The sequence below is a fragment of the Canis lupus genome, chromosome 14 (genome assembly GCF_048164855.1).
Source record: "Canis lupus baileyi chromosome 14, mCanLup2.hap1, whole genome shotgun sequence".
NCBI lineage: Eukaryota > Metazoa > Chordata > Mammalia > Carnivora > Canidae > Canis > Canis lupus.
Window position 1 is genome coordinate 60726855 of NC_132851.1, and position 22887 is coordinate 60749741.

The 22887-nt window shown below is 36.6% G+C and overlaps 1 protein-coding gene, 1 long non-coding RNA gene and 1 pseudogene across 3 annotated transcripts in view; 2 read left to right on the plus strand and 1 right to left on the minus strand.

Moving 5' to 3' along the window:
• Window positions 1–22887, minus strand: part of LOC140604155 (transmembrane protease serine 11F) — a 93789-nt gene that overhangs the window by 23078 nt on the left and 47824 nt on the right. The window contains exons 3-4 of the mRNA XM_072775241.1: window positions 19906–20057; window positions 17885–18003 (exon numbers count right to left, since the gene is read on the minus strand). Of these exons, the coding sequence (XP_072631342.1) occupies window positions 17885–18003; window positions 19906–20057 (271 nt within the window). The remainder of the gene's footprint in view (window positions 1–17884; window positions 18004–19905; window positions 20058–22887) is intronic.
• Window positions 1–22887, plus strand: part of LOC140604156 (uncharacterized) — a 78079-nt gene that overhangs the window by 18075 nt on the left and 37117 nt on the right. Inside the window, exons 2-3 of one of the 2 annotated variants that reach the window (XR_012007182.1) lie at window positions 14621–14696; window positions 15281–16943. This is a non-coding gene — a long non-coding RNA (uncharacterized lncRNA). Of the gene's footprint in view, window positions 1–14620; window positions 14697–15280; window positions 16944–22887 lie in introns of those variants that run through there. The other variant, XR_012007183.1, reaches the window with a different exon arrangement.
• Window positions 1668–11653, plus strand: LOC140604333 (CUE domain-containing protein 2 pseudogene; annotated as a pseudogene).

The following is a 22887-nucleotide window of genomic DNA, read 5'->3' on the forward strand; positions in this document are numbered from 1 at the left end:
CTAGAGTTGAGGCAGAGACAGTTTTGGTTTATTCCCAGATTGGAACTGGTTTATCATAGTGGTAAGACTAAAAGAGATTTTAATCCTTGCAGAAATGAAAACTTTAACAAAATTGTTACAGTTATCCTGTAAAAAAGGATAAAAACAATATTTACCTCATAGAGTTTTTTTTGAAGATTAAATGAAGTAATGTTTATCACACATTTCACACCTTACCTGGCATACAGTAAACTATTGATAATGTTCATTTTGACTATTGTCAAGTGAATTTAAGTATCTGTGCTATTTTTAAAGGCAGCATAGCATCCTCACTTTTAATTTAATTTAATTAATTTATATTTTTGAGAGGGAGAAAGAGAGTGAACATGAGCAGGGTGGGGAGGTGCAGAGGGTGAGAGAGATAATCCCAAGCAGGCTCTACACCCATTGAGGAGCCTGATGCGAGGCTGGATCTCATGACCCTAAGATCATGCATGACCTGAGATGAAATCAAGAGTTGGACGCTTATCTGACTGAGCCACCCAGGCACCCCAGCATCCTCACTTCTAAGAAAGCCCACACTAAGTTTGTTTTATTCTTAAATGTGGCACCTAGTCCACCATTTGTATTAACTCTTTGCTCTCTTAAATGATTATCCCATTACTAGAGCATTTGTCACAATAAGTAACAATGCGTGTTATTTGACTCTGACACCCTCACTTGTTAGTCACCTTTCCGTGACAGGTTGGCTTTCACAACTCATATCAGCTTTGGGAATAAGTTTCACCACACTTCATGCGGTCAGCATTTCGTTACTCAGCTTTTCCAGCCTGTGACATTGAAGGATTTAGATGCTCAGTGAGCTGATTTCCCAGGACCTAATTCCCGAAAGACTACTGAGGTAGTGCCTCACAGGAAGAAGCACTAGACTGAGAGCCAGAAATCAGAAATTACAAGTCCACATAAGTTTACGTAAGACCCACCTTCCTGGTAAATCTTGCACCCCCAATACTACACCCTCTGGGCAGAGGGAATATTGCCTCCCACCCCACAAGATTTCTCCCTCTCCCTGACTCCTTTAAACTAGTAACAATGCTCAGTAGACTTTACCTACTAAATATTGAATCTCCCTCCCTTCACCTAATTCCACTATGGTCTAAGATCAACTCCGCCAAAACTTGTGCCTGGGCCTCTATCCCCTCGTTGGCATGTTTATGTGATTCTACTCTGTCCTTTCTCCTCTCAGTTGCTCCCCAGCAATGCTACCAACCAGGTGATATGCCTGAAGTGCAAAACTGAGCATGTTACACTCCTGCCTCAAGCTCTGTGCTTCCCTTAGCGTGAGCTCCACAATCTCACGCTTTCATTAGCCCTTGCCCCACCCCTACCTTCAAAGACTATTTTCTTATCTTCTGAACTACTTGCTCTTTCCTAATCTCACTAGACTGGTTCATACCTCTATGGCTTTGCACATTCATTTCCTTCTTCCTACAATGCACTTTTTTTTTCCCTCTAGCAATTCCTTTAATGACAATTCTGTCAGTATCCAGACACTCCGGTGACAAATAAGTTTTCTTTGACTTGCCCTCCCCAAAGTTCAACACTCCTTTATTTGGGCCACCCCAGCATCATACCGGTGTGTTCCTTTCCCATACAGTTGTTCCTTCCCACTCTGGCCTGTGAGCTATATGACGGTAGGGAGTGGGTCTGATCCATCTTTTTACCTTCAGTGTTTTGAACACTGCCTGGCCCACAGTAAACATTCAGTGCATGTGGGCAGCCCGGGTGGCTCAGCGATTTAGTGCGGCCTTCAGCCCAGGGTGTGATTCTGGAGACCCCAGATCCAGTCCCACGTCGGGCTCCCTGCATGGAGCCTGTTTCTCTCTCTCCTTGTGACTCTGTCTCTGTCTCTGTCTCTGTCTCTCTCTCAAATAAATAAATAAAATCTTAAAAAAAAAGATAAATCAACACTATGGTAAAGAGAAGAAGATAACAACACACTGTTCTGTTTTATCTGCAAATCATGTTGCCAAGTATAAATAGAAATCCACGGGAGGGCAGCCCTGGTGGCCCAGCGGTTTAGCACCACCTTCAGCCTGGGGTGTGATCGTGGAGACCCTGGATCGAGTTCCATGTCAGGCTCCCGGCATGGAGCCTGCTTCTCCCTCTGCCTGTGTCTCTGCCTCTCTATCTCTCTGTCTGTCATGAATAAATAAATAAAATTTTAAAAAAATCCACAGGAATCTAAAGCAAGGCGGGAGCCAGGAGCCTCCAGTGGTGAAATCCTTTTGTAGGTCACTCCAGGGATCTGGATCACTTCTGAGTGATGATTTCATTAAGCTTCTCTGAGCTCATTTTATTTCCATACCTCGGGGAACAGGGAGAAAGTCCGATGTTAAGGTCTCTAGCACTTTATATACATGTCTTCTGAAATTCTGAACTGTACACATGATAGCATTTGGGGAAGGGCCTTGATTCTGTCAGACCAGAGTATAAGAAAGTACTAAGACTCTACTCAAACTAAAATGTGATTCGGAGCAAGACTATCTTCCCCTGAGGAGTCAACCTCTGTTTAAAAATGGGTGAATTCTTGGTATAGTACAGTATTGGTGTGACTAATAATAGCTTACTTGTACTAAGTCCATACTACGCGGTATGCATGAGCCAGTTCCTTTGTTTAAACCTCATACTACTTAGAAGTAAAGTATTTTTTAAATTCTCATCAGCCTTATTTTAAAGATGAAGAAACTATATCAGGACACCCAGGTAAACTTCTCTAAGGTGGCATACGGAGTGCTGGTTCTGGCACATGAACCGAGGAAACCTGGCTCTAGAGCTTGTGTTCTTAAGTATATTAAGTGACATTGAAGATCCTGAAGTTTCTTATATACCTGATGACAGATGTTTAGGTTGGTGAGGGGTAGAGAAGACCTGCAGCAGGAAACCCTTAAAAAGGCCTCAAATACATCTTTTATTTCCTGAATCCAAACTTTGTAAAAAAAAAAAAAAGATCATCTCTTGGGAGTTTTTGTTTTGTTTTGTTTTTCTGCTTCCGAAAAACTGTTCCTTTTCAGACATCTATTCATCACTATAAGCAATTTCTGGAGAAAATTAACTTGCTGCTTATATTTTTCTACTGAGAACTCAGTAATGTTACATTTAGTCCAAATTACAAAAACTAATTATATCCTTCCCTTTTTATGGTCCAAACCAAAGAATAGATTTTTTTTTTTTAAATTACTCTGGCTAAACCAAGATAGAATCTCAGCTAAAATGGGAAGAAAATCTCACCTTAAAATCAGATCCCACTTGGAGTCCTTGGTTTGAACTCCAGCATCAAAAAACAAAACGACATGTTTGAAACAATACTTGTGACTCTGACTAATAGTATATCCAGTTACTATCTTCCACAAGCTTGAGCTTGCCCCTTCCCTCTGGCTGGGAACTGCATGCAGATTAAGTCTTCATGAAAGATCAGTAGTTACTGGATGCCAGCTAGGGAATCCCTTTCCAGGTCCACCCATGAAAATAAGTCAGGCAAGTTCTGCAGATTTTCTGCGACTGTCAGGGGAATATGTAACAACAGAAGATGAATACACAAATAAAACAAATCCGTAGTCCCTTTCTTCTCCAGGAAAACTTCCTGCTAGCTCAAAGGGATTTTTCCTTCCTCTGAACTCTTAAAATACTTTTTGTTCACATCATATATATTTGACAATTGTATTCTGTACTATGACAGCTCTCATACTGCCATATCATCTTGTTTTCTAATCTATCTAGTTTCTATTTTTTTTCTGTGCACAGGCTTTCATACATAAACCATAATACAAACTCCAATAAGGAAGAGACTATACTATTTAGACCTTGGCATTCTTCACAGTCTTGCACAAAATAGGTGCACAATAACATTTTCATTAATTGATTGATTCTCTAGCTGTGGTTAATCGTAAACAACAGTGCAAAGGGAAAAATGCCAGCTTTTGCATCTCTTCATGACTCCTTTACTATATTCCCTTTCCTTTTTACTCATTTATTTATTCACTCAGTGCAATTGATTAGGAATATTATATGCTTAAGGCACTGTGAAAACACTGGATAAAAATCAGTAAACAAAAATCTATGGTCCTTGGACTCATAGAATATATGAGTTGATTACAGATAGTAATCAACAAAAATAAATTAATTACAAGAGACAACTAATATAATAAAGTAATGGAGGAAAATGGCTGGGGTTCTCCAAGAAGGACATTTAAGTGGTATCTGAAAGATCAGAATGAATAAGCAACAAAAAGAGTAAGATCATGAGACAATCTTCCAGGTAAAAAAAACAGAATGTGCAAAAAGAAGGCCAATATGGTTAGAAAACAGTAAGCAAGGAAGAGAGTATAGACACTGGGGGAATAACAGTCAGAGCCAGGGCACTAAGTTCCTTGGAGGACTTCACAAAAAGCTTGGATCTTATTCTATGCACGTTTGGAAGCCACTTATGAAATTTTAAGCAAAATAATATATAATATGTTTTCAAAGGATCATGTAGACAAGATATTAGAAGTGGCCTGAGTGGAAGCAATGATTTTGGTGAGCTACCTATTTGAGGTAATGCATAGCTAGTTCCAGGATGGAGACAGTGAATTAGAAGTAGAAACATCACTTGTGAATGGACTAGACATGAGGATGAGGGAAAATAGTATTCTAGCAACTAGATGGATGTGATGTCATTTGTTGAGTGGAAAGAAATAGGAATTAGAGAGTGAGAAAGGGAACAACTTCTAAGAATTGGATTTAGATATAACATCAAGATGCCTGTGAGATATCCAAGTGGAAATGTCAAGTAGACCATTGAATGTACAAGTCTAGAGTTCAGAGATATGTGGGTTAGAGATTAAAATTTTAGAATTAGAGTTATTGTATACTCACTGGCACTTCCCCCCACATCCCCTTTTTTCTGCTAAGAGAACCCTTTTTTCCTATAGAGAACTCATTCCATATGGTCCAGGTGGAGCTAAACTTGCCCCTTCTCCCATTTACCACAAAGGTGGCACAGGTTTATTCTCTTGGTCACAGTGATTAGTGTAGGGTTGAGGAGATATTCCAATTTTGGCCAGCTAGATTGGTTCTTCAAATTTTCCTACAAGTGCTATTATGAAAAATTGTCTTTTCCCGCTTCAGTTAATACCTGGAAACGTGTGAATATAAAGTAGATGTAAGCTATGTCATCTGCCACATGGAGAAAGCTTGACATTATTTGTGCCTCTGAATCCCACTATACCTGAAGTCAAATGAATCTCTAGATTTTTCCAATAATCTTCTTGCCCTCCTTCCTCCCTTTCTCATATCCTTTTTCCTCCTTCCTTCCCCCTTCTTTCTTTCCTTCTTTATCTTTGATGTGTTCATTGGGTTTCTGCTTTCTACCCAAACTGTCCTGTTTATTATGAGAATTTACAGAGCAACAAAAGAAAAAGAAGCAAAATCAGGATCATATCTTGGATGATCCAGAGGCCTAGGCCAGTGGGAATTTTATTGTCACCTACAAGCAAATAAAAATTTTCCTCTTTCTTAGGAAATTTATTTAGAAGCTGACTTCACTCACAGATGATAAACTGTGGTAAAAATGGAATTGTAGCAGATATTTTTCCCTATCTAAACTACATTTACTGGGCAAGTGCACTAATGCTCCAGGATCTATAAGTGTTGATTGGTAATAACTCACACCAACACTTCTCCAGAGACTTGCCTTTGCCTGACTTGAGCACCTTACTTACTGATGTCTGGGAGCTTGTGTCCACTTTCCTTGGGCAGTCCTTATTGGTATAACACAAACAGCCCAGGCCTCTTACCTCGAGGTGAAATTACCTCTGTGATGTAATTAGTATTAACCTTTTGGATTATTCAGAGCATTGATTTTCAAAGTGAAGCTAATGATTCATTGAGGCTGCAAAAGGTATTCAAACATTGTTTATATTTATTTTTAAATTAAAAAAACAAGTTTTCATAGCACTGGCCTTTAGGTGTGGAATCTACAGAAAGTGCACTCATTATTGAATGTCTCCAAGAGGAAAGTGAGGATCAGTCTGTATTAGAATGAGAAACCAGCTCAGTGCTAGTCTTAGAATAGGTACTCAGTAATTCCTTGCTATATTACATTGAATTAAATAGTCATACTTCACTCATTGATTTTAACATAATTAAAGTAGTAATTCTTAGTGAGAAAACAATTATTATCTTTTTTTAATTACTGTATTAATAATTTTAACTCTGCTAATAACAATGGATTGTTTATCAAAATATAAATCCATTTTTCAAACAAAACAGTTCTGTGGCAAAACCTATCACACATCTGGCTCTGAGATTTCAGATGAGCCTTGGGGTAGAGAATGACACTAAAGAAAATAACTATCTTTAAAAAACTTATGCTGAACATAACATTGGAGCACCTAAATATATAAGACAAGTATTAATAGAAATGTAGGGAGAAATAGGCAGCAATAAAATAATAGTAGAGAATTTCAATATTCCCACTTGAAACAATGAATAGATCATCCAGTCAGAAAGTCAATGCAGAAACAGTGAACTTGAACAATGGTATAAACCAAATGGCCCTAGAGACATGTTAGAACATTCCACCCAAGAGCAGCAAATACATTCTTCTCAAGTGTGCATGGAACATTCTCTAGGATAGATAATATGTTAGGACACAAAACAAGTCTCAATAAATTTAAGAAGATTGAAATTGTATCAATTATCTTTTCTGATCACAGTAGTAGAAACTGGAAATCAATAACAATAGGAAAATAAGAAAATTCACAATTATGTGGAAATAAAACAACACATTCCTGAGTAACCAATGAGTTAGAGAAGAAATCAAAAGCAAAAAAAAAAAAATCTTTAAAAACAGGCAAAAAATCTTGAGAAAAGTGAATATGAATATACAACATGCCAAAACAAGCAATGCAGAAAAAGCAGTTCTAAGAGGGAAGTTTATAAAGATAAGCACCTACATTAAGAAAAAAGAAAGGTCTCATGGGGTACCTGGGTGACTCAGTCAGTTAAGTGTCTGTCAAAGTGTCCCTTCAGCTTGGGTCGATCCCAGGGTTCTGGGATCAAGCCCCTGTGTCATGCTCCCTATTCAGCAGAAGCCTATTTTTTCCTCTCCCTCTCTCCTTGCTCATGCTCTCCTTCACACACTCTCTCTCAAATAAATACAAAAAATCTTTTTTAAAAAAGTCTCAAATGAACAACCTAATTTCAGACCTTAAGGAACTAGAAAAAAAAAAACTAAAAACATTCCAAAGTTATCAGATGGAAGGAAATAATAGAGCAAAGCAAAAATAAATGAAATAAAGACTAGAAAAATGATAGAAAAGATCAATGAAACTAGGAGTTGGCTTTTGGAAAAGGTAAACAAAATTGACACATCTTTAGTTAGACTAAGAAAAAAGGGAGAAGAATCAAATAAAATCAAGAATGAAAGAGGAGACATTACAACTGATATCACAGAAATAAAAAGGATGATAGGAGACTACTGTGAACAATTATAACCCAACAAATTGGATAACATAGAGGAAATGGGTACATTCCTAGAGCCATGAAACCTATCAAAATCAAGTCATGAAGATACAAGAAATCTGGAGACCAATAACAAAAAAGAAATTGAATAATTTTGCAACAAAGAAAAGTCCAAGACCAGATGGCTTTAGTGGCTAACTCTACCAAACTTTTCTTGAATTGATACCAATAATCTCAAACTATTCTAAAAAAATCAATAAAGAGAAACACTTCTAAACTCATTTTAGGGATGCCTGGGTGGCTCAGCAGTTGAGCCTCTGCCTTTGGCTCACAGCATGATCCCAGTTCAGAGATCAAGTCCCACATCAGTCTCCCTGTGAGGAGCCTACTTCTCCCTCTGCCTATGTCTCTGCCTCTCTCTCTCTATGCCCCTCATGAATAAATAAATAAAGTCTTTAAAAAAAAAAGAACTTTAAACTCATTTTATGAGGTCAGTGTTACCTTGATACCAGATGACTACAAGAAAAGTATAGGCCAATATTCCTAATGGAATATGGATGCAAAAATCCTAAACAAAATACTAGCAAACCAAATTCAACAGCACATAAAAGGTCACACACCATAATCATATAAGTTTTATCCCTGGAATGCAAGGATGGTTCAACATAAATGTATTGATAAATGTTAATATACCATATTAACTGAATGAAGAATAAAAATCATATGATCATCTTAATGCGTACAGAAGAAACATTTGATAAAATTCAACATCCTGTCATGATTAAAAACTCTTAATAAATTAGGCATGTACCTTAACATAGCAGCTAACATAGTCAATGATGAAAAGCTAAAAGCTTTTCCTTTAATCAGAAATGAGACAAGGATGCCCATTCTCATTACTTCTATTCAGCTCAGTGATGAAAATCTCAGCCAGAGCAATCAGATAAGAAAAACAAATAAAAGCCATCCAAATCAGAATGGAAGAAGTAAAACTCTCTCTGTTAACAGAATGTGCTTACAGTAGAAAACCCTAAAGATTTCACATACCCCCCCACACAAATCTGTGAGAACTTATAAATGGATTCATTAAAACTGCAGAATGCAAAATCAAAATACAAAATTCAGTCACATTTCTATACACTAATAATGAACTATCTGAAAAAGAAATTAAGAAAATAATACCATTTTCTTTTTTAAAAGATTTTATTTATTATTTTACTTGAGAGAGAGAGTGAGCATGCATGAGGAGGGGAAGTGGCAGGAAAGGAGAGGAAGAGAATCTCAAGCAGACTCTGAACTAAGCACAGAGCTCAATCTGGGGCTTGATCTCACAACCCAGAGATCAATAACACCATTTTCAACAGTATCAAGAAGAATAAAATATGTAATAGTAAATTTAATCAAGGAGGTAAAAGATATGTACACTGAAAATTGTAGAACATTAATGAAAGAAATTGAAGACAAATAAGTGAAAAGATATCCTACATTCACGGATTGGTAGATTTAATATTGTTAAATGTCCATTCTACCCAAAGCAATCTACAGATTCAATATAATCCCTATGAAAATAACAATGCATTTTTCACAGATGGAAAAAACAATCCTAAAATATATACTGAACCACAAAAGACCCTGAATAGCCAAAGAAATCTTGAATTCTTTGAGGAACAAAGCTGGAGGCATCATACTTCCTGATTTCAAATTATATTACAAGGTTTTAGTAATCAAAATAGTATGGTTTTGGCATAAGAACAGATATATAGACCAATATAACAGAATAGAGTGTCCAAAAATAAAACCATGCATATGTGGTCAACTAATCTTTGACAAGGTCACCTAGAATACATGATGGGGAAAGGATAGTCTCTTCAAGAAATTGTCTTAGGAAAACTAATTTTTCACATGCAGAAGAATGAAGTTAGATCCCTATCTCACTCCATATACAGAATCAACTAAAAATAGATTAAAGGCTTAAATTTAAGACCTGAAACCATGAAACTCCTAGAAGAAAACATAGAGAAAAAGGTCCTTGACACTGGTCCCGGCAATGATTTTTTAGATGTGACACCAAAATCAGGCAAAAAAATAAAGATAAAACAAAACAAAAATAAAAAAGTGAGATTATATCAAATTAAAAGCTTCTACACAGCAAAGGAAGCCATCAGCAAAATGAGAAGGAATCTATGGAATGGGGGAAACTATTTGCAAATTGTAGCATTATCATAATAGTCAAGATATGAAAACAACCTAAATATTCATTTGTTGATAAATGGATAAAGCAGATGTGATATATGCACACAATGGAATATTATCCAGCTTTAAAGAACAAGGAAATCCTGCCATTTACAACATAAATGGATCTGGAAGATGTTAGGCTAAATGAAATAAGCCCGACACAGCAAGACAATGCTATATGATTCCAATTATATGTGGAATGTAAAATAGTCAAATTCACAAAGGCAAAAAAGTGAATCATGGTTGCCATGGTGTGAGGGGAGGCATAAATGGGTAGATGATGGTCAAAGGGTACAAAGTTTTAGTGTTTTAGTTACACAAGATTAATAAGTTCTGGAGGACTACTACCACAGTGTCTATAGCTAACAATACTGTAGTGTTTATTTAAAATTTGAAACAAGGAGGCTCTTAAGTATTCTTACCACACACACACAAAATAATTAATAATACTATTAATAACAATAATAATAAAAGGGACAGGAGGAAATTTTGGAAGGTGTTGGATATATTTATGTCTTTAATGGTGTTACCACCATCACGGTTTCTTAGGTACATACTTCCCAAACTCATCAAGTTGTGTACATTAAATATGCACAGCTTTTTACCTGTCAACCATACCTCTATAATGTAGTTTAAAATTTGCTGAAGAACAATGATTTAAACTATTAATAATAACTATTAATAATTTGAAATATTATTAAATTATTAAAGATAGATACAATGCTTTATTTACTATCTTGGTCACCAATAAAGAAATCACATTTTCTGGTATGTCCAGCAGTTGACAGAATCCTGAAGTATGAAGAGCACTAAACATTCATTAAAAATACATGAATAAGTGGATAAACAAATTAATTGATGGCTTAATGGGTGGTTGCATAGATGAATGAATGAATCATAGCCTATGCATTTTCACCATTATCTCCCATAATCATAAAAGTCAAATCCCGGTTTGGAGAGACGCTGAAGGAAATTTTCTAAAGAAAGATTTTTTTTTTTTTTTTTTTTTTTTTTTTAAGTAAGGAAACTGGGAGGGGTTAGAGCTTCAATGTGCTGGAAAAGTTACTGGCAGTGTCTGACAGAGCAGAAGCAGAAAGAGCTTGGGGCTGGAGAGGATTGTCAGTGAAATCCTCCTTGCCTTTGTCCAGACACACCTCCCAAGGGCTAACCTCAATGGTTTAGCTAAGGTCATCTTCTCCGATGTGTTTGGGCTCCTGGAGAACCTCGGCCCATCAGGGTCATCAGAAGAGAACTTCAATATGGAGGCTTTCACTGAGATGATGATGGCCTGGCTTTGCCCACATTCCAAGGAGTACAAAAGGGGACATGATGCAGAAGCTCTCAGGGCAGTTGAGTGGTGCCAAGAAAAAAGATAACCTGCAAATTCAGAGCTCTGATGTCCAAGGCCTGGTGCCCATCTCCACATAGCCCCTGCAGTGGCCTGAAAAGCTCAAAGAAGAAACTGGGGCCTCTCCTACTGCTGATGCTGGAGATACTCAGCATGAGGCAGTCAGTGCTGAGGAGAAGCTGTTGCCAGGGGTGCCTGTACTCCTGAAGGTGTTCCCTCCCTACTCAGTGGAGCAGGCCCAAAGCTCAGAGAGATTTGGAAGAAGTTATGCAGGTGCTGGTAGAGGGGAAGGAGAAGAAGACTCTAGCCTGTACTGACCTCAACCAGGACTTGCCCAGATGCCTCAGAGGCCCTCAAAAGGATGAACTGAAGTCCTTTTTCCTGCAGAAGTACATGATACTGGATAGCACAGAGGATCAGAAGATTTACCAACACATGGCTCCCAGGGAGGCCTCCAAAAAGCTGATCCGATACATTAACAACCAGGTAGTGAGCACCAAAGGGGAGCAATTCAAATATGTGTGGAACCCTGAGCTGAAGGAGATGAAAGCCACACATATTAACCTCATGCTAGCCAGAAAGTAGTTTCCACTGAGGCATTCACCACTCTGTCAGAGCTTTCTAGACTCAGATCCCAGAAGGATGCAGGAGCCCTATACCCCCACACAGGGCCTGTCCTAACTTCTGTCCCCTTTCTCTACCCTGCTTTCCTCTCCCTTGCCCCACAGTATTGACCTCTTCTTGGAGCTCCCATAGGCACAGTAAAGGTGGTCCTCAGGGTAGGTGGGGAGGGGGGAAGTAAGGAAACTGGCTTCATAAAAGGAAAGTGAAAGAGAATGAAAAAAATTACAGTTAAGCAATATAAAAGAATCCTTCACATTTCTGAGGAGGTATTAGCTTAACAGTCTCTGATGACAAAAAACAAAAAGTCAATAAATTGTTGTCATCATAAAAGATATTGGAACTAACCAGAAAAATCCTGCTTGCTTATTATGCACAAATCCACAATGTATAAAATTTTAATTGTATTCATTGTCCTCTGAGAAATTTAAAGTACAATGAGATATAGTGAAAAGGAAACTAGAGAGAAAGAGAAAGGAAAATAAAATATTCAAGGATTTGAATTCTTATGGAAGGATATTTAGTCACAATTACAAGGAGGTAATTCTTATGGAAGGATATTTAGTTTTGATTCTAAAAACTAGTTGATTTTTAAATGGTAAGCTTGGATAACATGCAAATAAGGAGATTTTTGTCTAGGATAGTAGATTAACTATATATTCTCTCCTACTTTTTGAAAATCCCATTAAAATTATGTTAAAGGTATGTAAATAGAGATAAATCTGAGCACTGATAAAAACCAAAGAGATATCTTTAGTAGATGATAGATTTAACTCTTTTCCTAAACTCAACAAATGAAGGAAAAACAACTGACAAAGTCAGATGAGGGAAGTCACAGACTAGAATAGGATTTCTCACCCTCAGCAGTATTGACATTTTGGGCCAGATAAGTCTTTTTTGTAGGGAATTATCCTTGATTTGTAGGGTGTTTTGCAGCATCCCTGGTCTCTAGATACTAGTTGCTTATAACAATCCTCCTTCCAGTGTGACAATCAAAAAAGGTCTCCAGAAATTACCAAATATCTGTTGGGAAACAAAACTGCCTCTGATATGAATCACAGAAACACAGCCAAGAAGAAAGCCTATCTTCTCTAAAAACTTCAGGAGACACTCAGCACTCAGAAATACCAATTACAAAAGAGAAGAGGGCATGAAAAGAGATTATGAAAGCCAGTCATATTTCTATACACCAGTAAAAACCAGTAAGAAAATGTTCTTTAAAATGATACCAAATAACAATGACAAAAAAGGGCCTCTAATATTAAATCTAGCCAAAGATGAATAAGACCTTTAAGGAAAACATTTTAAAGCTTTATAAAACTTATGGTAAATATGTATAAATAAATGAAGATGTCAATTACTTTTCTAGACCTCTAGATTTGAAGCAAGTTAAATAAAAATCCTAATATGAAGGTGTGTATCGTATGTATGTGTGTGTATTACCTGATATAGAAAAGAAAAGGGTCAAGAATAACCAAGTCATACTTAGAGAAGATGGTAATAAATTCAAGTGTACTGGTTGAATGGTGGCCCCCTTAAAAGATACATCTAAGTCTGGGAACATGTGAATATGACCTTATTTGGCAGATCTTTGCAGATCCTATGCTAAGGATCTCAAGATAAGACCAATGTGATATCCAGGAACATCTTGAATCTAGTGACTCTAATCTAATAATCCAATGCCTTTATTGGACTGGAGAAACACAGAGGAAAAGGTCAAGATGCAGACAGAGATTGCAGCTATCTAACTACATGTCAGAGAATGACTGAAGCTACCAGAAGCAGAAAGAGGCAAAGAAAGATTCTTCCCTAGTGCTTTCCAAGGAAACCAGACATGTCTATACCTTGATTTCATATTTCTGGCTTCCATAACTGAGAAAATGAATTCCTATTGTTTTAAGCCACTAGTTTATGGTAATTTGGTACAGCAACACTAGGAAACTAATGTAACAGGCATCGACACTTATTGTCAAACTATAGAGGTTAAAACATTGTGGTATTGACAAAATGCAAAACAAGCTGATCAATGGAACTGATTAGAGAGCACAGCAACATCCCAATTCACATATGGAAACTTGACTTGTGGCAGAGACGGCATGGCAGATCAACCACAGAAAGGCTGACTGCTCAGTCAGTGGTGCTAAGAGAAATGTTTATTCATATAGAGGGGAAAAATGAAATTAAAATCCCTAAATCAAACACATATGCAAATATCAATTCCATGTAGAATAAAGAAGGCTTAAATGCAAAAAAGGAAAACCCATTTTTTTTAAGACAGTGACATCAAGATCAGAAAGGATTTCTTATACAAACACAAAGGACACTAATAATAAAGGAAAAGAATGATGTACTTAACTATATTAAAATTCAGAACACTGTTCATTAAAATATTAAGAAAATGAAAAGGCAAGCCACAAAATGGAAAAAGATTCATTTCCCAAAATGAGGGATTAATTTCTCCCCCAGTTTCCTTTTTTCCCCCAAAAATGTTTCTAAGAATAAATTAAAAGATAAAATACAATAGGAACTGGGCATATTACACTGTACATTAAGTAAAAAAAAAAAATGCACACACACAAAAGATAGAAAAAAGAAATGGGCAAAAAATCATGAGTAGGTATTTATAAAGGACAAAATACAAATGGTTAATAACTGCTGATGAACCATATTAATAATCAGGAAAATGTAAATTAAATTCACAATGAGTTACTATTATATATACATAACAGTTGAGTCTGAGCATAACCTATGACCCAGCAAACGATCTGCTTGGTTTATGACCTATGAAGGCTCTTGCACATGCACTGGGAGTGCATGGACTAATCTGTAAGCAGGTTAATTAGCCGCATGTTCATAATTATAAAAGTGAAATTAGCTGAAATATTTGTCAACCATAGAATGAATTAATAAATAGTAGTATATTCTTTCTAGGGCATTCTACACCGAAGTGAAAACAAATGAGCTACATCTACGTGCATCAAAATGGGGAAATCTCAAAAACATAATGGTGAGTGAAAGAATGAAGTCACAGAGAGATACAATATGATTATATTTACATAAAGTTCAAAAGAGGTAAAATCACATAATATGCTATTTGAGTATGCATAAATAGGTAATAAAATCACAGAATGATTAAATCCAAATTCAAAAAAATTTTTAACTACGAAGAAGAGAGGGGGAAGGACATATAGAGGATTCAGAGGTACTAGTAAAGTTCTATTTCTGAAATTTGGTTGGGTTCTTGGATATTTATTTTTAATAGTTCTTTAAAATGTTTTACACACTTTCTAATGTATGATATTCCAACAAAAATGAATGAAAGAAAAAAAATCAAATACTGAGACACATCATTATGAAATTTCAGCAAAAAGTAAAGTACAAAAGCTTCTCAAAAAAAAAGAGAAACACAATTTCTTGTAAGGGTAGTGATCAAGTAATAAAAATAGAACAAGGCCTCAGATGGTCTGAGGGGAAGTGATTTTCAACTTAAAGGTTTATATTCAAACTGTCACTCTAGTGGGCTAAAGAATAAAGAATTTTTCAACATAAAATAATTCAGAAATGTTACCTCCCATGCACTTTTTTCTTAAGGAAGGTGCTTGAGGACTTAACCCACCATATCAAGGAAAATATGGGATGCAAGAAGCAATGGCTCTCACAAACTAGAGCAATCCTGTTTGGACCCAGGTTACCTCTCTGAAGTGGACCTAGAAGGCAACCAGTTCAAATTGAAGCAGAATGCATAAAGTTTTGAGAAAGAAGAATTAAAGAAATAGACTTTGAACATATCTGAGGATATAGTAAAATGGGGGAGGACTTAAAATAAATGAGTGAGTTCTACTCAGAATTGCTTTTGGGAACATTCTTATGCGGCAACGCAATTGTAAAAAACACTATTTTGTTAAATGACAAACACTATATTTTTAAAGATTTTATTTATTCATGAGTGACACACAGAGAGAAGCAGAGACATAGGCAGAGGGAGAAGGAAGCTCCCTGTGGGGAGCCCAATGCAGGACTCTATCCCAGGACCCCAGGATCACACCCCGAGCCAAAGGCAGACATTAAACCACTGAGCCACCCAGACGTCTCAACAAACACTATTTAAATAGCTATGGAAATGAAAATACTATTCACTGTTTTTCAGTATTTAGAATCAACCTATATAAAGATAAATAAAATACAAATACTTTTTTACATTACTAATAATTCAGAGAAAGGAAAGTACAATGAGTGAAGAGTTGAAGTGCTAAAGTCATCTTTTAATTGAGATTGGATCTTTGGTTAATCATAAATAATCATACTAATTCAGTCTTCTTTCTATAGAGCTATAACTTCGTTGTTCCAAGTAACTCTAATAAGCTTTAAGGAGTACAGTCTAGGCTAATATGCTGGGTTTTGCTAAACAAATCTATGGTCTTCACGGACATGCTTTTCATGGAACAAAAAATGGAAAACTATTCTTTTTGACTTTCTGCTATGATAGGTAAAGATTTAGCTTGTCTCATATACTTTGAAAATTAGAAATGCCTTGAAAATGCATAGTTTTCAAGACAAACTATGAGAGGCGTAACTAGATTTGAGATTGATATCAAAAATCATAGACACAGGCACCTAGGTGGCTCATTTGGTTGTGTCTGACTCTTGATTTTGGCTCAGGTCATGGTCTCAGGATCGTGAGATCCAGTCCTGCACTGAGCTCCTCACTGGGCATGGAGCCTTTTTAAGACTCCCTCTCCCGGATGCGGAGAAAAGGGAACCCTCTTGCACTGTTGGTGGGAATGTGAACTGGTGCAGTCACTCTGGAAAACTGTGTGGAGGTTCCTCAAAGAGTTAATAGACCTGCCCTACGACCCAGCAATTGCACTGCTGGGGATTTACCCCAAAGATACAGATGCAGTGAAACGCCGGGACACCTGCACCCCGATGTTTCTAGCAGCAATGGCCACAATAGCCAAACTGTGGAAGGAGCCTCGGTGTCCATCAAAAGAAGAATGGATAAAGAAGCTGTGGTCTATGTATACACTGGAATATTCCTCAGCCATTAGAAACGACAAATACCCACCATTTGCTTCAACGTGGATGGAACTGGAGGGGATTATGCTGAATGAAGTAAGTCAATTGGAGAAGGACAAACATTATATGGTCTCATTCATTCGGGGGATATAAATAATGTGAAAGGGAATAAAGGGGAAAGGAGGAAAAATAAGTGGGAAATATCAGAAAGGGAGACAGAACATGAAAGACTCCTAACTCTGGGAAACAAACTAGGGGTGGTGGAAGGGGAGGTGGGCGGGGGGTAGGGGTGACTGGGTGGTGGGCACTAAGGTGGGCACTTGACGGGATGAGCACTGGGTGTTATTCTGTATGTTGACAAATTGAACACCAGTAAAAAATAAATTTAGTATAAAAAAAGACTCCCTCTCCCTCTGCCCTTCCCTGCCCCAATCTCTCCCTCTCTCAAAAAAAAAAAAAAAAAAATATATATATATATATATATATATATAGAGAGAGAGAGAGAGAGAGAGAGAGAGAGAGATGATAGATAGATGCACGTCTTGTGATGCTTTTAAAAACATAATAAACAAAATGATAAGGCAAACATGGCATTGATATATTCTTGTGTTTAAAAAGTTTATGGAGGGACACCTGGATGGCTCAGTGGTTGAGCATCTGCCTTCCGCTCAGGGCGTGATCCCGGGGTCCCGGATCGAGTCCTGCAACGGGCTCTCCTCAGGAAGCCTACTTCTCCCTTCCATAGAGGCTATGTCTCTGCCTCTCTCCCTGTGTCTCTCATAAAATAAAAAATAATAAAATAAAATAAAATAAATAAAATAAAATAAAATAGAAATATAAGATAAATAAAATAAAATAAAATATAAAAAATTTAAGGAAAATGAACCAGGACAGAAAATCAAGAATTAAAAATAGGACAAACATCTGTTTCAACCAACAGTTTTCTTAGTTGCTAATTAGTAGCCTACTCTAATCAACGTATGTTTAATGGTATATAAAATTATTCTAAGTATTTTACATATATTAAGTTATTTAATCTTCACAACCATATGGCCTAGACATTAACCACATTTTACAGAAGACATTTAGGCATGGAGAGGCTAAGTTCTTATAGCAACCACACTGAAAGTGAAACAGAAAAACACATTCATAAACTTTAAAAATTTCTGTTGGACTTACCATTCTCTCAATCTGATGACTCCTTTCTATAAACTCTCTTGAGCTTTTTATTCCATAATTTTCTTTATATTTTATATTTGTGACTTCAAAAGAGGCAAGGTAATAGAATGACTTATCATCTGAAAGGTAAACATAAACAAAAGATTCATGCTTAAATATAATCAGTTTCTTGTTCTCCAACCCCAGGAAATAGGTTTACTATAGTGCAGTTTATTTCTTCTTGGTACAAGAGTAATTGTGGACATTTAAAAAATATTTTGTAGCTTTGTCACTGTATCCAGCTAAAATAGAAAATTCAGGCCTCCAAATACACTTTCAGAATACCTTATTTAAGTGTTTATGCATATCAGAATTTTCATACAAAATTGGACGTGCAATATGGAAAATAAATATTGAAAGGGATTGCTGAAAGTCATGCAAAAATTGTCAATTTCCCCCAAAGAATTATGATATATACATCTTAGATAAGCTGTATTATAAAGATACATTGAGCAGGTTATCAATTTTTTCCATGTCACCAATAAGTATTAGTATTTATTGTTTTCACCTCTCAATTCTCAGCAATGTACATACGACTAAAACTGCCATTGTCAAGGAAAACAGATCATAATAATGGTCTTTTCTTTAAAAAAAAAAAAAATCTTGATTGTTTTGCAGCCTTAATCATATTCCCTGAAACCCCATCTTAGGCTTTGTGGAGTCATTTTCCAACTTTCTTCCTCCCTGGCCACACCTCTTCAGGGAAGTTGGAGAACTTTTTATTTCTACTTCTATCCTAAGCCTTCCACTGTTCTATCCTTATCCTAATCATGTTAAATAACCTGTTCTGGGTGATCCTAACAGTGATCAACTATTTGCTGATGTTAGAAGATCACTTGGGTTGGGATGCCTGGGTGGTTCAGTTGGTTAAGCGCCTGCCTTCAGTTCAGGTTATGATCCCGGAGGGCCATTTAAATTCAAATTTTCAAGTTTATTTGAGCAGATAGCGATTCCAGTTGGGTAGCACCAACCCTAAAGTCATTAGGAGCCGTCCATCAACAGGAGTGAGAAGAGATTTATATAGAGAAGATGCAGAAACAAAGCAAAGAGATCATTTGATTGCCTATAGCTTAAGCAGTTGCCTTATATTGGTTTTGGGGGAAAAAAGGCATATGAAACTCAGCACATGTGATTTGTCTTTATTCTAAAAATTAAGCTGTTCACTCTTTCTCATTTTTTTAAAGATATTTATTTATTCATGATAGAAAGAGAGAGAGAGAGAGGCAGAGACATAGGCAGAGGGAGAAGCAGGCTCCATGCAGGGAGCTGATGTGAGACTTGATCCCGGGACCTCAGGATCACGCCCTGGGCCAAAGGCAGGAGCTAAACCGCTGAGCCACCCAGGGATTCCCCACTCTTTCTCATTTTAAAAATTATATCGCGGGCAGCCGGGTGGCTCAGCGGTTTAGCGCCGCCTTCAGCCCAGGGCATGATCCTGGAGACCTGGGATCGAGTCCCAGGTCAGGCTCCCTGAATGGAGCCTGCTTCTCCCTCTGCCTGTGTCTCTGCCTCTTTCTCTCTCTCTATGTCTCTCATGAGTAAATAAATAAAATCTTTTAAAAAAATAAAATTATATCGTTTTTAAGATTTTTATTTATTTGTTTGAAAGAAAGCACTAGTGGGGGGAGGGGCAGAGAAAAGGAAGAAGCTGACTCCCCACTGAGCAGGGAGCTGGATCCCAGGACTCTGGGATCATGACCTGAACTGAAGGCAGACACTTAGCCAACTGAGCTACTCAGGTGCCCCAAAACTATATTGCTTTTAGATGTGTCTATCCATGTAATAATGCATATTGCAAACCTCACTGGCTGCAAACATGTAACACTGAACTCAATACTGGAGCAAACAATAATTTAACATCAATAAGAGATTAGTAATTAAAATTTTACTATCATGCAAATAGCATTTTTTAAACAAGAGGGAATTTTAAGATACTAAGTCATAGAGGACTTAGGCAATAGAAATGTGACCTGGATACTTACCCTCAACAACAAAATGAGTAACAATACCAATTGCAATTCCTATGATTGCTACAATTGCCAATGTGAAAAGAGCTAGACGTATAGGATCCCAAAATTGCTGTCTTCTTTGATATTCAACCCGTGGGTAATCGGCTTCTGAAAATTCAACTGGTCTGTGATAATAGGAATAAATAGTAAGACAATAAGAAAGTCATATGGTTTCACTATATGTCCATTTGTTATGTTCCTTTAAGAAAATAGTTCATAATGCTAACTAACAATAGAATACTTAGATCTTGAAAAGAACACAAGGTTTTAATTTGTATGCACTTTCCCAATACCCCAATCACAATATAAATTTTGATTAAAGTTTTACCAATGTTGACATTCAAGTGAGAATATCTTCCTACAGCATTTTGTCTGACATATTGGCAATTTGAAATTTGGATGGTGGAACACAGACTCACTTATTAAAAAGGTAATTTATAAATAACATTCATAATAATTTATAAATAACATATTTTAATAAGGGAGTTTCTAGCAATGGAGTTATATAATAATCTTATCAGTTCTACTTGATTAAAAATAAAAATCTTAATATGAATTCTTTTTTAATGACCTTAAAAGTTTTCTTAATGATTTGTTTTAAAAATAGCAATATTATTTTTGAAGACCTGATCATGGTTCTTTGCATTTTATTAGCACCTCCCAAAGAAATCACAAATTGTGAATTATAGTCCCCAAGAAGACTATTTCCACTTGACTTTTACCTGTCTCTACTCATGTACTACTTCCCCACTAAAATATCTTAAACCATTGAAATTATCTTTCTCCAACTTGAAAGTTGGTATTTATCTACTTTATTTTCCAAATTCCTCTCAACATTTAATATCTTCAAAGTAAGATATTTTTATTAGTTTTCATATTTTTAATTTTATCTAACAATATTTGTTATAAGCTTTATTCATTAAACAAGATAATAAAAACAACTGTTAAGGTTGGCACCACACAGCCCAGAATTAACAAAGATTTATTAATATCTACATATACAATACCTCCTTCCTCACCCTATTCGAAGTCTCCATATACAAATCTATGGCATTAAGTATTCTTGATGATTGAGTTTGTGGATATTTTGGTTGCTGCATTTTTTTTTCTCTTCCTTTTTTCCTAAAAAGGAAAATTTGGCTGCTTTTACCTGAGCCCTTAAAGATGCAAGAAATGACAAGAATCAAATTCTGTCAAATTTGGGGAGTTATAGCCACACTCTAAGTCATGATAACATTGCATCATGGTAAAGAAGACTTTTTTTTATTCCTGACATAAATGTTTCTGCTTTTTGAATAAATGAACGATGAATGAAAGGCACACCCTCTAGATCCTAGATCTGAAAAATCATTTGCATACAAAAGCTAAAGAATTTTGAGACCCAACTGTTGTTCCAATTCAAAAGGATGATCCAGGAGGATTTTGAGCTACCTTCTCTCACTGACACACAGAATTCACAGCTACATATGGAACACTGTACTCTGAAAAAACCTGAAAACTACTTGAGTGAGTACTGCACATTAGAAAGCGAGAGGGAAACCACATCAAAGTGGGTAGGAGAAGCTGAGATATCATCTCACCATAAACCCTACCCTTGGCAGGGGGGACCTACAATTGGGAAGGAACTAAAAACCTGGAGCTTCTCCTTTAGAAGCAAAGGTTTGAGTCCCACATTGAGCACCCCAACTTTGAAAACTGGAGTGACAAGATCCCAGAGCATCTAGCTTTGAAAACCAGGGAGGCTCACCTTCACAAGACCCATGAGTTTGTAGCAAACTGAGAATGGCTGTGAAAGGGCTCCCCAGGAACTCCCCTGCCCCAGGGCCCAGCTATTTCATTCTTTCCATTTAACTCAGGTAGATACAGCAGACCAACTACATTATCCCTGGCCAATAAGATGTACATAAAAAAGTTCAATCTTATACCTTTCTCTGCAGACAGACTCACAAATGCCCTGATGAAAAGAACAAACATAACCTCTAATACATCCCCCCTCCATCATCCCACTTGTGTAGATGAACAATTAAGTCTTGGAGTTATGTCTTCTAGAAGCAGGCTCTTTGATGAGAGCCTGTAATCAGCACTGTAATCAGACCTAAATAAACAGGTGAGAAAGCATGCCAACTCTCAAAACGAGTTGTAATAAGCTCTATGATTACTATATCCAAGATGGCTCACTGTTGCACATATGACATTTATCAGAGAGTTCAGTCTTACACTTTAAGGTAAAGTTAAATAAACTTTATTTAAGCAATTGAAATGGAGTTGCTTTTCTCCACTTTTACAGAACTTTTCTTAAAATGGAGGCTTTTATAACAAATTAATTGAGGTTCTAACTAATGTAGTTTAAGTAGAATTATGCAGAAAGAAGTAGGCCATTTTTATTATATATTTGCACATTGAATGGCATGAGTGCCTTTTTGTTAGGCAGAATGGGGAGATTATTGTATGATTAAGATATCTCCCACTTCCTCAGACTTCGGCCTCCATACATAGTTTAGATTATTGGTCTTAATGTGAGAATCAGTGAAACAAAGCTGTTCAAAAACCATGATATCACGATATATGGAAAAATTATAGTATTTTTGACTAGATTAAGGAATAATGAATTAAAAATAAATCATAAAAATGAAGATAGCCCATTTGTGCATAAATTATTCTTATTCCAGAATTCTAAAAGTTAATTCATTTGTATCCTTTTAAAGAGTTAAACTGAAATATATGTAAGCAGGGACACCTGGGTGGCTCAGCGGTTGAGTGTCTGCCTTTGGCTCAGGGCCTGATCCCAGGGTCTGGGGATCGAGTCCCGCATCAGGCTCCTACGGGAGCCTGACTCTCACTCTGCCTATGTCTGCCTCTCTCTCTCTGTCTCTCATGAATAAATAAATAAAATCTTTCCTAAAAAAAAAAAAGAAAGAAATATATGTAAGCATATATGGCTCAAGTGGACTGTAC